Source organism: Lipophrys pholis (genome assembly GCF_963383615.2).
Source record: "Lipophrys pholis genome assembly, chromosome: 7".
Classification (NCBI taxonomy): Eukaryota; Metazoa; Chordata; class Actinopteri; order Blenniiformes; family Blenniidae; genus Lipophrys; species Lipophrys pholis.
Window position 1 is genome coordinate 3,746,341 of NC_137638.1, and position 16,614 is coordinate 3,762,954.

At 42.5% G+C, this 16,614-nt stretch overlaps 1 protein-coding gene across 1 annotated transcript in view; it reads left to right on the forward strand.

Moving 5' to 3' along the window:
- adgrd2 (adhesion G protein-coupled receptor D2) overlaps nt 1-16,614 on the forward strand; it is a gene marked incomplete at both ends in the record, with an annotated part of 77,231 nt that overhangs the window by 34,789 nt on the left and 25,828 nt on the right. Inside the window, 11 exons of the mRNA XM_080466522.1 lie at nt 1,700-1,822; nt 2,045-2,139; nt 3,083-3,367; nt 6,893-7,004; nt 9,485-9,619; nt 9,951-10,059; nt 11,092-11,197; nt 11,281-11,336; nt 11,431-11,557; nt 11,723-11,826; nt 12,308-12,410. Of these exons, the coding sequence (XP_080322648.1) occupies nt 1,700-1,822; nt 2,045-2,139; nt 3,083-3,367; nt 6,893-7,004; nt 9,485-9,619; nt 9,951-10,059; nt 11,092-11,197; nt 11,281-11,336; nt 11,431-11,557; nt 11,723-11,826; nt 12,308-12,410 (1,355 nt within the window). The remainder of the gene's footprint in view (nt 1-1,699; nt 1,823-2,044; nt 2,140-3,082; nt 3,368-6,892; nt 7,005-9,484; nt 9,620-9,950; nt 10,060-11,091; nt 11,198-11,280; nt 11,337-11,430; nt 11,558-11,722; nt 11,827-12,307; nt 12,411-16,614) is intronic.

A 16,614-nucleotide genomic window follows, 5' to 3' on the forward strand; every position in this document is an offset into this window, starting at 1 on the left:
CGGGCTAATGCTAACGACAGCTGTTGTACATTCAGGCTAATGCTAATGCTACTTGCAGCAGGCGATGTTTCCTGACGCTGTCAGTTTGTTCAGGATGATTGAGGAAACAGGCGGCTCTTACAATGACGTGCCAGGGCGGCTAAATCAGAGCTACATGCTAATGCTACGTCCTAATGCTTCTCACGCTCACAAACATTTGACGTTGTCTGAAGGACCTGAGTTCTTAAGCTAAAACTTTCTTTTTCCCACTGTTTTTGTGTAATGAAGCTTTTTGATCCAAGCAAAAGTTTTTTTCCTGATAAAAAGGATTAGTTTACACTAAAACATTTCAAGTGAAAACACGTAGTTTTTATGTTTTTGTTTTAGAAAGGAATTGCTTTTATATGCAAATGTTTTCAAAACAATATGCAGAATATGGACTGGTAGTCATGACACCCTGGAGGCTGTCGTAGTTATTTACTACGGCCACAGTGCAATAGTAGAATTTCACAAAAGTTGCGTTTCCACGGAGACAGAGTCTTTCTGAAAAGTTCCACTTTGCAAGCTGTTTTTTTTTAAAAAAGAAAGCAATTTCAGTGGCTCCGAGCAGCTTTGTCATATAAATGAACACGAAAAACATTCAGATAGTTTTCCGTTTTCACTTGAAAACTTGTTGCTAATGCTAAAGCTAGAAGACAATCAGTACGCAGGATGGACGAAGCAGCAGATGTATGATGGTTTTTATTCACTTTAAAAGCAGCTTGTCTTTGAAACTTGACTAATTTGAATGTGTTAATGATATCTGTTACTGTGTTAATTACACGCTATTACAACACACTATAATAAAACATTCCCAACAATGTTTTCAGTCTCAACGCAACTCAAATTTAGTTATAGCGCTTTAAAGACAACTACAGCTGAACCAAAGTACTGTACATGAATGGACATAAAGTGAAAACAATGAATTTATAAAAAAAAAAAAGCTTGAATGAAATGGCAAAACAAGAGCAGAGACTCAGGCTGGGTTAAAGGGAATAAAAATGGGGGTCGTAAGAGTAGGTTTCACTTGTTCAGTCCGATCTCAGATTGAAGTTGACTGAACATTCCGAGGGAAAAAAACAGTTTGAAGACAAGCAGGCGTCCTGAAGCAGGCGTCCTGAAGCAGGCGTCCTGAAGCAGGCATCCTGAAGCAGGCATCCTGAAGCAGGCATCCTGAAGCAGGCGTCCAGGCGTTGAACTCAGTGTAGAACTGGGAGAGTCATCAGTGATGGTGAGACAGGACCAGGAAGAGGTGGATTTGTGGGGGGGATTCCCACAACTGCAGCAGGGTGGGGGTTGGACCCCCCCTTCCAAAACACACACGCACGCACGCACGCACGCACACACACACACACACACACGCACGCATCACTGGGATCACTTCCTCTGGAAAGATCTGAGCTTTTCAATACAATAGGAGTGAGAGGGACATTCTGAAGGAGCCGCATGACAAAGTCATCACTCCTCCGTCTGCGATGACCTCAGAGGCCTCGCACTAACACTCCTCATCACAAACCGTGTGTGTGTGTGTGTGTGTGTGTGTGTGTGTGTGTGTGTGTGTGTGTGTGTGTGTGTGTGTGTGTGTGTGTGTGTGTGTGTGTGTGTGTGTGTGTGTGTGTGTGTGTGTGTGTGTGTGTGTGTGTGTGTGTGTGTGTGTGTGTGTGTGTGTGTGTGTGAGCAGCAGCACACCAGCAGGTGGAGCTGCAGGGCTGCAGGACGCTGCAGGGCTTCTCCGACCAGCTTCCGCCTCTGGACCTGACCGACTGCTCTGACCCGCTGCCCTTCATCTGCAGGAGCAGCAGAGGTGAGCCTGCTGCACATCTGCTGCACATCTGCTGCACATCTGCTTCACATCTGCTGCACATCTGCTGCTGAAACCTGATTTCAGTTGACTGGACTCACTGTTCCCAGCTTCACTGTCGGCCTACCGAACAGTCCAGGGTCTCATGATGAGTCCCCCCCCCCCCCCCCCCCCCCCCCCCCCCCCACACACACACACACTCATGATGTCTTGTCCTTGCTGCAGAGCGCTACCTAAAGATGAAGCAGATGAGTGAATCTCAGAGCTCACAGCCGTCTGCGTTCATGAACCAACTGATGAAGCTTTCCAACAAGAGCCAGGTACACAATTACAACTCAGTGCCGCTGCGACACCACTTTGTGTGTATGTGTGTGTGTGTGTGTGTGTGTGTGTGTGTGTGTGTGTGTGTGTGTGTGTGTGTGTGTGTGTGTGTGTGTGTGTGTGCACATATATTTATGTACGCAGTCAGTGTTCATCTATAGTATTGATGAAGTATTGAATGTAGCCTCATTCAGTTGTTTCGACAATCGTCTGTATTTTGAGTCATTTTGTAATAAAACTCAGAGCAGAAAGTTGAATAATCAACTTTTTGTCTGAAATGTTTGGATTTTTTTTTTTTAAACCGTGGAAGTACTCACTATTTAGTTGTGATTTTAAAAGCAACAGAATGTATTAGATGGTATTTAAGTTTGAGAAGAGTGTGCTTCTGGAAGAAGTAGTGAATATGTGAACTCAAGAAGTTTTCTGAAGCTGATATTTGCATTGATTCGTTTTCGAGGATTCGAGTGCAGTTTGATGGTTTACTGTTCACCACGAGCCCATGCAGACGCCACATCAGTTGTTTTAAAAAAAAATCTCCTTTCAAGTGTTTCTTCAAGGTTTGTAAATTTCCTGGACGAGCTACTCCAAAACAAATCAACTACGTATATAAAGACTCTTATTTCCTGCCGAACAACAAAACTCTGAGCGGTACACGACATACGAAGCAGGATGAACTCTGAGATGTCCTTTTTTTTTTTTTTTTTTTTTTGCTCCAGGATTTTGATATTTGAAGGTCATGTTGCTTTTGTCTGCTCAGCACAAAGCGGGCAGACACTTGAGGTGAGATTAGAGAGAAAATGGGCTCAAAACATGTGAAAACCGCAGCACAGTGTGAGATTCCAGCAGGAAAAAAAAATCTTTTTTCAGTTATATTAGTTTGTTTAGCTCAATTAGAAATTAACTAAACGTGGAAAAACTTTAATGGAAGTGCGTGTCCCACAGATGGCGCTGGGCCTGCAGCCTCTGGAGCTGGGCGGCGTGTCCCAGGCCAACGCCCTGCTGGAAGCCTCGGCTCAGGCCCTGGAGGACACCCAGCAGGACGGGCTGCAGCCGGACGACATGGTGTCCCTCGTCCAGCTGCTGTCTCTGGCCGCCGACGTCCCCTCGCAGCCCCCCGCCAACCACAGCCGGCCGGGGGACGTCCAGGAGCTGAGCGTGAACTTCATCAACGTGGCCGACAGCGTCATCAGCGAGAGCAACGCCCTCAAGTGGCAGGCCATCAAAGAGGTGGAGCGCGTTCTGGGCAGTAGCGTGTGTTTCTGGCGATCCGACCACATGTGGCGGGTCCTGACCCGACGGAGACTGTTTACACTTGTTGGTATCCTGCGCTTCACTCTAACCACTTGATGTGTTACATCACTTCCCCTAAAAGCTCAAAGGGTCCGAGGCACAGTAAAGCTTCGTTTTCACCGTTTGGTACGGTACGGGGTTTTTGTGTGTTTCCAATCACAAAAGTTGTGGGTTGTACAAAAAGTACCGTACCCAACCGTTATCACTTTTCATAGAGGCTGCGTTGAGGTACCCAGCACATCGGTACGGGTTCCATAAGGGGGAGCTACAACGCAGCCGTCTGCTGATTGGTCAGTGACTCGACATTTAAACAGCTCATTGGCTGAATAAACCGTCTCTCCTCTCCTCCCTGTAATATGGAAGCCGTTACGCCGCCGTTCACAATCCTGCCTACATTTTAACCGTACTCTCTGGAACCGCGCAACTGAGTGCTCGCCATACTGCGCGGTGGAAACGAGGCAGTTATTCTGTCCCCAGATGAGTGCTAAGAACAACGGAGACGCTTCAAGAGCTACTTCGGATGTTTTCAGCAAAAACTCCTGACGTTTACGTATTTCATGTGACGTGGTCTACGACATGCTGTTCACACCACAAAGCCTCGGATGGTCAGATGCTTCCTGACCACCTCAGGAAGTGGTCTTCAGGGCTCGCCACGTGTTAAGGCCAGGTGGAAACGGGCCCTCAGACTTCAGGAAGTACAGATATTAGAAGTTGCAAATATTATAACTTTTCACAAGCAGACGAGTGAATCAGTAATACCTGGGTTACATGTCGCTTCGCTAAAAGTCCCTCTCACTGACTAAATAATGTTATCATTTCTGTGTTATTGTAGCATTAGCATTAGCATGAGCTGAGCTGGCAGCAGTTCTCAGCTTCTCAGGTGTAATAAACTCTGCCGCTAATGCTACTAATGCTAACGTTGCTTAGAGTCAGACATGTTGCGTTCGGGAGGAATCGGGACTTTCAGGCCTTCTCCACTCAGACTTGTATCGCAGTAATATTATACTTTAATACACATTATTCACAATGCTGTCGGACTACAAGCTGGACAAATTCACTTTATGCATAACTTTTTTGCAGTGCATGCTCACTGATGTAACTCCTTCAGATTATTAAGATTTAATTCAACCTTCATCTGGACCTCGAAGTAAAAACTTAACAAACTTTGTAAAATATGTTTTTTTTCTTGAGGATTGTTTGTATTAAACGGCTTTTGTTGCACGTATGTTTAAAAAAAATTAAAAATAGTCCAAAATATTGTACACGCTATAAAACACTGAATTTAAAGAGGCAGTTCAATCATTTAGACTCTCACTTGTTGGAAGTTAGTAATTCAATTCAATTCAATTCAATTTTATTTGTAAAGCGCTAAATCACATCAACAAACATCTCAAAGCGCTCTTACAATGATAGAGTACAACAGAACCCAACTAAACCTTTCCAAAGCAAGCAGGTGTAACAAGCAACAGTGGCCAGGAAAAACTCCCTCGCATGGAGAGAAGTTCATAAGAAGTCCCTCTTCAGGAAGAAACCGTGGGGCGGACCCTAGACTCTGGAAGGGCGGCCATCCGCCTTGACCGGTTGGGGGGAGAAGTACATGGGATAGGACAGGGAGAGAGAGGAATAGAAGAGGGAGAGAGAGAGTGGCAGACAGGCCAGAGAAGTACAAATACTAAGAAAAGTCTATGATGAGCATTGGTCTGATGAGGAACCAAGCTCTCAAGTGGCAGAAGAATTTAAAAGGTGAGAAAAGAAGCAGGTCTGGCTGAGAGATCTTGACTTTTAGATTCAAGTGTGTCAGGAAAACACGACGTCTGCATCCACAATGCACTCGTGTGTAGATTCAACAACCGAACACTGAATCGTGGGTGAATGTGATTAAGGACGTGAAGGGCTTTGGGGCTGATCAAACAGTTGAAAAGTGTTAGGGTTAGGGTTAGTCATCCAAACATCCAATAAGTGAAAATTAGATGTATGGATTTAGAGATTCACTTTTTTTTTTTTTGTATATATATATATATACTGTGCCATAAATACTCGGGATGGGAATTGATAAGATTCCGATACGATTTACGATTCTGCTTGACGATCCGGCTCTTTATCGATTCTCTCTCATCGAATCTCATTTGGAAATGAAACCTGCCGTATGAACCGCGGAGAACGCGGTGGCGTTGCTGCTGGGCCGAGATTCCCTGCGGGGTGGATGTTGTGCAAATGTTTCTGCATATCTGTCGTATTTCCTCCTTCTGATGAAAAATCCACTTTGCAAGTATTTCAAGTTGCCCTGCTGTCGTCCTTCCTCCTGAAATGGAACCAAACTTTCCAGCGTTGTTCCAAGGAAGTGAAACACTGAGAACCGGTTCTCAACAAGAACTGGTTTTTCATTCTCATTCCTAATTAAGAGACTTCACTTATTGTAGCTTTCATCTGAAATAATTGTTAAAAGTCTTTAACTTCCCAATCCAAGTGTCTTCACTGTGAGGCAAGAGAGCTTCCCACTACCCCACCGCGCCGTTGGTTCCATCCAATAAGAGTCGGATAGGAAGTATAAAGCGCCTGTTTGAAATTAGTCTGAGCTCCTCGGGTAAGGGAGGCGTGGGACAGCAGCTTACGGTTGTTTCCTGCTGCAGCCACTAGAGGACAGTATGCATCTGAACATACAGAAGAGCAGGAGCTCGTCACAAGCAGAGGAATGACCAGCACACATGGCAGAATCAACACACAGCTGTATCATCCAATACTCCTCCAGTTTGAGACGGAGGGCATCCACCTCATCTCTCGTCGCTGTAGTTTTTTTCCCCCGTGAACTCTCATAAATACGTTGTTTTCTGTTTGTGTGTTTCCTTACGTTTGATGCTATGCGGATTGTATGGATCCGTATGGAGGCTGCCTCATGACAAGTGCTGTGCTTCTCTCGGTGCTTCGCCCCCCCCTCTCATCACCACCGCCCACCCCCAGGCCTCTCAGCAATCCAAGGCCACCTCAATCCAGACTCAATGGATGAGAAGCACTCTGAAAATACTGTGGCTGTACTCATCGGCAAGCCCTCGCTCACTCCTCTCGCGGCTCTGTCTCCAAGGCTCGGCTCTTAGACGGGCATATTGAAATCAGAATGCGGGGTTTCAGAACAGAACAATGGCAAAATCCATGATTGTACCCTGCATTATAGGCCTATCCAGAGAGCCGTGTGTGCCCTCCCCAAGCTAAACTGTGGAGACTCCGGCAGACAGTTACCGCCGCCGAAAACCTCTTCTCTCATTGTGCTGGCCGATAAATGGTCATTTTGGAGTGCCGAGGATCGCTGATGGCTTCCTCCTGTGTGCGTGTGTGTGTGTGTGTGTGTGTGTGTGTGTGTGTGTGTGTGTGTGTGTGTGTGTGTGTGTGTGTGTGTGTGTGTGTGTGTGTGTGTGTGTGTGTGTGTGTGTGTGTGTGTGTGTGTGTGTGTGTGTGTGTGTGTTCTAGGTGGTCAACGGCCCCATGGACGTGGTGAAGAGCATCGACCGGATGGTGACGAGCCTGAGCCCCCGGCTGATGGCCGAGACCAGCCACCTGACCATCCACAGCCCCAACATCAGTGAGTCCCGCGTCCAGAACCCGGCTGACACACCGGAGGACTTTTCGGATGGGTCTGGTTCCATCGCTGAGCAGGAAAAAAAAAAAAAAAAAAAAAACTCCACAGAAATAAAAATAATTATGTAACAGCCGTCCTTCACTCCATTTCAAATCTATTCAGCGTCACTGACAGAACAGCGAAAAGTTCTCATTTCACTGAGTGATTACAGATTTCCAGCTCTAGAACTGTTTGTCTTCGCTGTGTTCTCATCGTGATGTTCTCAAACCACGGGGGGGGGGGGGGTCAACAGGTTTGAATCCAACAGCTGACAGGTCACCAGTGTGACCCTTAACCCCGTCAGCTAATGTGGCCGCATCTCCGCATTCGAGAAACGGGACTGGTCACTGTGGAATAAAATAAAATAATTTCTCCAAGGGGATTAATAAAGTATAACGAGTATAATGATAGAATTAATTCATCTTTTTCCAATCTGAAAAAGATAAAAATCTGAAATAATCATAAACTCTCCATCACTGCAAAGGGCAAAGTTATCTTATTTAAACGCCTCTATAGCTATACAAAGGAAGCGTCAATAGACTGACGCTCTTTCAAGGTACACCGGGCGCCACTGAGTCGCCATCATTAGTTGTTGCTGGACGGAGTTTGATTCAGAAATCTTCACCTCGAAGGCCAGCCTGTACCAGTTTTGCCAAGTTTTCTAAAATGCCGGATCATGCCAGTTTGAAAACGCTCCTCTAGTCCTTTCGAGCTCCGGTACAGATGATGAGGACATCATGTCAACTCAAACCAAGGGTTTCATTGCTGTGAGGCATGAGCTGCTTCTGTAGTGGCTCCCTGAACCTTTCACAGAATTACACCTAAATAAACACTTCATCTTGGGACATTATGTTTATGCACATTTGACTCCTGGCTAAAAAAAATATTTTTTAAAAGACACTATATGCTAAAATGAAGGGGAAAAGGCTATAACCACAAGAAATGGGAAAAAAACTAAACTCCTTTAAAAAACAGCAAAAATTTCAAAATTGTCTAAAAACAAAAAGGAAATGAAATAGTAAGCGCTGAAAAAAACGTTGAAAAAAGTTGAAAATGTCATGTTATATTCACCAAAACTGTAATGAAAACTTCATAAATGCAACACAGTTTGTGTTCATATATCAAAACAACAGAGACGTTGTAAGAGCTGCGTTCGCCTCATTTTATTGGTTAAATGTGTTTTGCAGCTCCAGTCAAATTTCATTTTGTGGAAAAAACAAAGCCTGCTGACCCCCGTGCACTGCACCACCCTGAGGGGTCAACCTGACCCACCGACTGGGAAGGTTTGGCCCTCTGTGATACCACGCCGACCTACTTATGTATCTGGAGTGGCAACACTGTAAAGTAGAAGGGGGCGTGTCCTAAACTAACAACAAACCAACCAACCAACAAAGCTGCATTAAGCAATCCCACGAGGGGGCGGGGCTTAGAGGATCAACCAAGCATTTCTATTGGTCTGCAGAATTAGGGGCCGTCCCTTTTATACACAATAAGTCATCACATATATAAGAGAAAATACTTACATCATTTTTTAAACGATACACCAGGAGAAAATGATGCCACTGGGAAAAGATATAAACTTTTTACTATTATTTTTAGTAGTATTTCATGGTAGCAAGAAAAATATTTAATACAAATATTTAAAAGCTGATACATATTAGCATTTGGTAGATTTGTACCAACATTACCATCAATAATGATATAATTCCAGCTGAGATTTATTTACTCTGATCATCAATTAAATATAATGGTAATGAGAAAGTAATCCAGATATTACTGACATGTTTTTGTAGTCTAGTAAGAATATTTCCTGCTCTATAAAAATGGGTATTTGTTTCTAAATAGTCATTTTGTGTTTGAATTATTAACCATGTCTTCCTGGTTTTTGAAAAGGAAAATTGAATATCATTGGAAAATGATGTGTTTTGTCTACTCGCAACATAAAAACTGAAAGTATTTTGAAAGTTTTAACCGACAACTTCTTGGGAATAAACAGAATAAAAATATCTAGTATAAGGTTGTTTTTTTTTCTCTTGCAATAATCTGATATAAGAAGAACCTGTAATTTTTATTTTCACGACTCATGAGCTAACATTATCCAGGTCTTATAAATCTAGAATACAGTGTTTGTTTAAATTACGGGAGAAATGAAACTTTTATTCGGCACCTGAATGCAAAAGTACATGAAAAGTACACAAGATACATTGAAGGTGTCATTTAAACCCTTCTCATGAGAATTAACTCGAGAAGACTGAATTGATCAACATATACTGAGTGTAGAAAGGTCAAAAATATTTAAAATAAATCAAGAGTCAATTTAAAAAGATGGAGTCGTTATGAGTCAGGTACCAATTTATCAAAACGGCAGGTAAGAAATGAGCCGTTTTCCTCTGAGCGCGACTGCTCAGGCTCCAGAGAGAAACTCCTCTGCCGTTTGTGTCCAGAGGTCGAAGTGCAGCAGCAGAAGCTTGCGGACGGATCCAGGGGAACGAGCTTCTGCGGGCCCGAGGCGGAGAAACCCGGCGGCCAGGACTGCATAACCGTTCCACACCAGCGGATTCAGGATCTCCATAACAACGGTGGGAGATTTTTCTACAAAAAAAACCAATCATCTGTCGCCGCCTGCTTTTACAGCAACCACTTATTCAGATTCCAGTCTTGCAAATGAATGCAGTGGACAATGCAGCCACGACAGACTTGTGAATGTGCAGCGTGCATTCACCTACTTACACTCCCAAGGTCGAACAGTAAAGTGCAGACGGAGGCGCACCGCTGGGTTTCGGCAACAATACGCGATCGTTAATGAAGTACATTTCTTCTTCTTCTTCTTCTTCTTCTTCTTCTTCTTCTTCTTCTTCTTCTTCCTCGCCTGTCTTGTTGTGATGATGAGGAAATCTGTTTGTCCTGCAGGTTTCCACAAGCTCACGCTGGTCAACACGTGGTACGGCTCTCTGCGGCCGCTCTTCAACCCCACAGAGAACATCACCATGGTGCCCACCGTCACTGACGGAGGCCAGAGGTGAAACGCAGATTTATTGTATTGGATCATATTGAATTTCATCTCTGTTGTGGTTTTTTTGTTTGTTTGTTTTGTTTTTAAATTCTAAATCCACATTTCTACCAAAAGTATTAAGCGGAACCTTCTTTCGTTTCATGTGGATACGCATCATTTCTGTGTTTCCATGACAGAATTATTATGTGTTTACGCGGGTGCTGTTGGATGTTTTTGTAATGAAAGCACTTCCAGCAGAAAACAATACGCTAAAAGCGTTAACAATGGCAGTACACGGACTTTATTGTGGACAGACGACTAAGTTGGATTGTTATTACAGTGACTGTCAAAATAAAACTACCAAGTCTCAGGAGAATATGGACTGGGAGTCATGACACTCTGGAGGAAAACTTTGTTCTTATTGTCCGTCTACTGAGCATGTGCAGAAGAACAATAAAGTTAATACATTATTGGCTTTATCACATTCAAAATTCCTCCACGAACATCCAGATTATAGAGCATCTTCCTCCCACTAACATCCAGATCATAGAGCATCTTTCTCTCACTAACATCCAGATTATATAGCATCTTCCTCCTAAAATGCTCAGATTAAAGAACATCTTCCTCCTCCTAACATCCAGATTATAGAGCATCTTCCTCCTACTTACATACAGATTATAAAGCATCTTCCCCTACTAACATCCAGATTATAGAGCATCTTCCTCCTACTTACATACAGATTATAGAGCATCTTCCTCCACTAACATCCAGAATATAGAGCATCTTCCTCCTACTAACATCCTGATTAAAGAGCATCTTCCTCCTACTAACATCCAGATTATAGAGCATCTCCCTCCACTAGTATCCAGATTATAGAGCATCTTCCTCCCACTAACTGATGAAACTTCAGGTGACGGCTCACCTATTGCTCACACAATTATGTGACCAGGACGTGACGAGCATTACCGAAGTTACTATATCTTTTTTGTGTGTTTAATCTAAAAATAAATTTCATTTCCTCCGCGCCCTCCCTGATTATGATTTCCTGGACTGAAGCAGATATCTGGGCACGGTCCTGGGTTCCTCTGTGATCTCCACCACGGTGCTGGGAGACGACCAGCCGGTCAGCATGGCCGTTCACTTCCAGCTGCAGCACAGGATCCAGGTAGAAAAAAAAAAAAACCTCACGCCATTCTTACACTTTCCCCATCACGTTCACCCCCAATGACGACGGTGCACACCCAACAGAGTCCTCTCGGTACCGTGTACGATCCAGTCTGCGCCTTCTGGGACTTCGACCTCTCGTGAGTGGAGCGTTTGAAACGCGATGGAATTAAAAATGCATGCATGCCTCGTGACGGCGCATACTGTGCGTACATGTTGTCTGCGTGTAACTAGTCCCGAGGCGGGTGGATGGTGGAGCACCAAAGGCTGCGAGGTAGTGTCCAAACAGTACGGACACACCGTGTGTTACTGCAACCACACCACCAACTTCGCTTTACTGCTGCAGGTGTATGATGCTCAGGTAAAACAGCAAAACACAGTGACTGCTGGGCTTTGTGTAGGCCTCCCATCGTCTGTATGTGCAGCTATTTATACTGTGTGTGTGTGTGTGTGTGTGTGTGTGTGTGTGTGTGTGTGTGTGTGTGTGTGTGTGTGTGTGTGTGTGTGTGTGTGTGCCCCACGCCAGAGGAGCCCAGAGAACGAAAAAGCTCTGCAGGTGCTGACGTTTATTGGCTGTGGAGTGTCTCTGTGTGGCCTCCTCTTCACCTTCATCCTCTTCATCGCCGTGGGGTGAGTCACAAACGTCACGGAGTGCACTCTGCAAAGCGCCAAGGGTGAAAAGCATTTCATAAAACCCTGCCAGAATCCCATCAATAAGTGAGAGAGAGAGAGAGAGAGAGAGCGAGAGAGAGAGATGAAGATAGAGAGAGAGAGAGAGAGAGAGAGAGAGAGAGAGAGAGAGAGAGATGAAGATAGAGAGAGAGAGAGAGAGAGAGAGAGAGAGAGATGAAGAGAAGGAATAAAACAGAACATTGTGCACTGTGGATGTCTGAACGGCGCCGCAGTGAAATATTTTCTCTTCATTCCTCAGAAGCACTGCGCCACCTTTACTCACATAGTTTATTGTGTGTGTGTTTGTGTGTGTGTGTGTGTGTGTGTGTGTGTGTGTGTGTGTGTGTGTGTGTGTGTGTGTGTGTGTGTGTGTGTGTGTGTGTGTGTGTGTGTGTGTGTGTGTGTGTGTGTGTGTGTGTGTGTGTGTGTGTACACGCAGTGTCCCTAAATCAGACCGTACCACCGTCCATAAGAACCTGATCGCCGCGCTCGCCGTCGCAGAGCTGCTGCTGATGTGCAGCGACTGGGCGTCAGGAAACGAGGTGAGGCGTCACACGTTTGGCAGGACGGATGTTGCGGCACATGAAAACATCAGAATTGTATAACATAATGCACACAAAAGAAAAACTCCGTGAAATAACCACACATCATCTTTTTTTTTTATCTTGAAAAGCCTATTTTACATGCAAAATAACATAACTACTAATAATGTAATAACTACCAATTAAGTAACAACTACCAATAACATAATAACTACCAACATTGTAACACCTACCAATGATGTAACAAATACCAATAACATAACAACTACCAATAACAGAACAATGACCAGTAACGTAACAACTATCGATAACATAATAACTACCAACATTGTAACACCTACCAATGATGTAACAAATACCAACAACATAACAACTACCAATAACAGAACAATGACCAGTAACGTAACAACTATCGATAACATAATAACTACCAATAATGGAACAACTGCCAATAACATAATAAAGACCAATAACACAATAACTACCAATAATGGAACAACTACCAATAATGGAACTTCTGCCAATAACATAATAACTACCAATAATGTAACAACTATCAATAATGTAACAACTACCAATGATGTACAAATACCAATAACGTAACAACTACCAATAACATAATAACTACCAATAATGTAACAACTACTAATAACATAATAACTACCAATAACGGAACAACTACCAATAACGGAACAACTACCAATAACACAATAACTACCAATAATGTAACAACTACCAATGATGTAACAACTACCAATAACATAATAACTACCAATAATGTAACAACTACTAATAACATAATAACTACCAATAATGGAACAACTCCCAATAATGCAACAACGCCCAATAAAATAACAACTACCAACAAGATAATAACTACCAATAGCGTAACATCTACCAATAACATAATAAATACCAATAACAAAACAACTACCAATACCGGAACAACTACCAATATTATGATAACTACCAACATTGTAACACCTACCAATGATGTAACAATGACCAATAACGTAACAACTACCAATAACACAATAACTACCAGAAATGTAATAACAACCAAAAAACAGTAATGTTATAATTACAAAAACAATTACCAATAACGAAGCAACTACTGAAACACATTCTTGCTTTGATCAATGCTACATTAGAAAATGAAGATATGAAAATAGGACTGCTCTGATAACGATCAGTATCGGTCCGTATTGGACACGGTATCGGTACTCGCACCTTGAGAAACCGCCTGATACGACCCGGGAGTTCTACGTGGCGTCGTGTCAGCAGCGTCTCCCGCAGGTTGTCCGCTGTTCGGGAATTCTTTTTTTTATGAATGAGAACGACTAAAGGAAGACAGACTGTAAACTATGTTCTGATCAAACATCAAGAAAGATAGTTCGTACGACGCCAGCAACTTAACCAGCAGTAGTTTAACTGCTCAACACGTAACTCTGAGCCATGCTACATGCTACATGCTACATGCTAAAGATTGTGTAGTGCAGTGTGTAGAGAGACGTTGCGCACTGCGCCGTTCGTACTGTGGACTCTGACGCTGTGTGGAGGTGATTCATGGGGACACATTGTCTTTGCATATTGTTTGCATATAGAGTATGAATTAAGAATTCAACAAGTACTCTGGTACTCGGTATCAGCAAGTCGCTAAAGGTTAGAACTCGTACTTGTCCTTTAATAAACTGGCATCGTGCGTTCCTATATGAAATACATAATTGTTCAATGAGACACTAAAGAATTCTGAATTTGTTCTAAGTTCTGACTGCATGATATCGTCTGCGTATCGTCCAAACTGGTTGACTTCAGCTTAAAGCAGCCGAAAGAAACGTTTCTGCTCCAGATATCAAAGTCGAGGTAAACGATTCCCTGAAGTTTAATCTGGGTATGTTTTGAAGAGCGTCGCATTTGAAGTCTGTATCGGCGAGCGATCGCGATAATGAGGAGACACAATAACGTTTTGATTTAGTCTGCAGCGAGGTGGAAACAGGTCTATTCAGGCAGCCATGTGAAAATCACCAAATCCTTCAAAACCCGCCAGAAAAGCAGTAAATATTCTTAGAAATTCAGCTTGAAAAGAGGTTTTGTTTTGTTTTATTAAGTTAGTCCTAAACGTAGTAACTTATCAGATTACTGTCAAAATGTTATCGTGACATTATTGGTTGTTACTCACCCCCAAACTGTGTTCCATTGCAGCCTCGTGATATTTTCTCCACTTTGGAAAATAAATCCCCCACAATGCATTTCTTCACGAGCGCTGCTAAAACAGACGTGTTGTTGGTTTTAATACGCTATACGCCATATATAATACGCTACAAGTTGCCCCGCATTTCCAATTAGTGCCACTAAAGCACCAAATAAATTAAATTATGTCAAATAAACAAAGAGTTATAGCTGCAAAAACACTTTTATTGTGACATTAAGTGTGAATAATTACAGGAGAACAATATGATCAGATAACGTCTGAAAAGGAGTTGGAAGAAGTATAACTTATTAAATCCCACCCTTTATCCTTAAATGATATATACTTTTCTTTAACTTCCACTTATTTGATATTCAATTCATCGAAACATGTTGAACTATTATATTGAGACAAATTTTCTGATAAAGAGGTATCAATAAATTACATATTATTTAAAAATAATAGGATTCTATATTGTACTTCAGAAATGAATGTTAATTCCTTATTGAATTAGATTAAAAACATCAAGATGTACGTCACTGCATTCAACTCATTTTGAATTCACAATCCACAGATCATAATAAATTACTATCGCTGTGAAAAAAAAATTAGAATTGTTAAAAAAATAAAATAAAAAATGACATTGATAAAATGAAAACAAGAAACATAAACAAATGGTAAAACTATGAATTTGCAATTTACAGGCTGGCGACATCAAGGACACTCACTCTCCACGATGTTACAAGAAATTAACGGAAATGTATTTCTTGGGTTGATGAATCAACCACTTCACGTGCAAATAAACGAGTAAATACGAATGAACGTAAAAAGATGTGATCTTTCTCCGCGGCTCACGTTGGGGAAACGTACGTAAATCTCAACCAATTGTTTTCTTTCAGTCCAATAAAGCGGCGCTGCATGGTCTTTGTGAGCACATTGACACGAGGAGAGAAGAGAAATCCACATTGTGTGCCGGACAAAAGAACATTTTCAGTTTTGACACCAGTTTTCTATCATTTTTTTTTATTTTTTTAAAAGACCTTGAAGAGATTCAAACTCCGAGGAGTTTAGCTCTTTCCGAGCTCGTGGTAGGACGGAGGGAATCTCACAAAGAAGATGGGACGAATGAGCTAAACGGAGGACGTTCAGCTTGAGAACACTTTTCAGCAAGAGAGTTTCGTCGATCGGCTCAAGTTTATGTTTATGACGGATTTATTGCCAGGATTTAGTTTTACGCTACAAAACCAGATAAAAAGTGAAAACAGAAAACCTTCCTGGCGTTTTGGGTGTCCGTTTACACGATGATGGAGCTCGGAGCCACTGGAAACACAGCTTTTGGAAAAACGGCTTCCAAGGTGGAACTTTTTTGAAAATGCTCCCTCTGGTGGGAAGAGGCGAGAAAGTCATTTTAAAAACGCTCCAACTCTGTCTTTGAGTAAATGGGGGGAAATGCAATTTTTTTTAAAAAAAACGGCTCGGGCTCCGTCTATTTGGTAACGGGAAGGAAACGCAACTTTTTGAAAACATGAAGGCTTAGTGTTTGTGTAAATATGCGAAAATGAGAGAATGGGGGGATAACGCAGCTTTATGAAAGCTTTGTCTTCGTGTAAGTGAGCAAAAAGTTCATTTTCAAAAATGCTCAGGCTCCGTCTCCATGGAAACGAGGGAAAACTAAACGAATCAAAAATCCATCTCAGTGGAAACGGGTGAAAACACAACTTTTTGAAAATGCTCCAAAACGATCTTTTTTTTTTAAAATGCTGCGGCTCTGTCTCTGTGTAAATGGGAGAAAAGGCAATTTTTTGAAATGCTTGGGCTCCCTCTCCATGTTAACAGGGAAAAATGCAACTTTTTGAAAACACTCCAACTCCTTCTCCATGGAAACGTACGAAAATGCGACTTATTGAAAATGCTTTGGCTCCACCTTCATGCAAACGGAGAAAACGCAATTTTTTCAAAAACCCTGAGACCCGGTCTCTGTATACGTGAGGGGGAAATGCAACTTTTTGGAAAAAC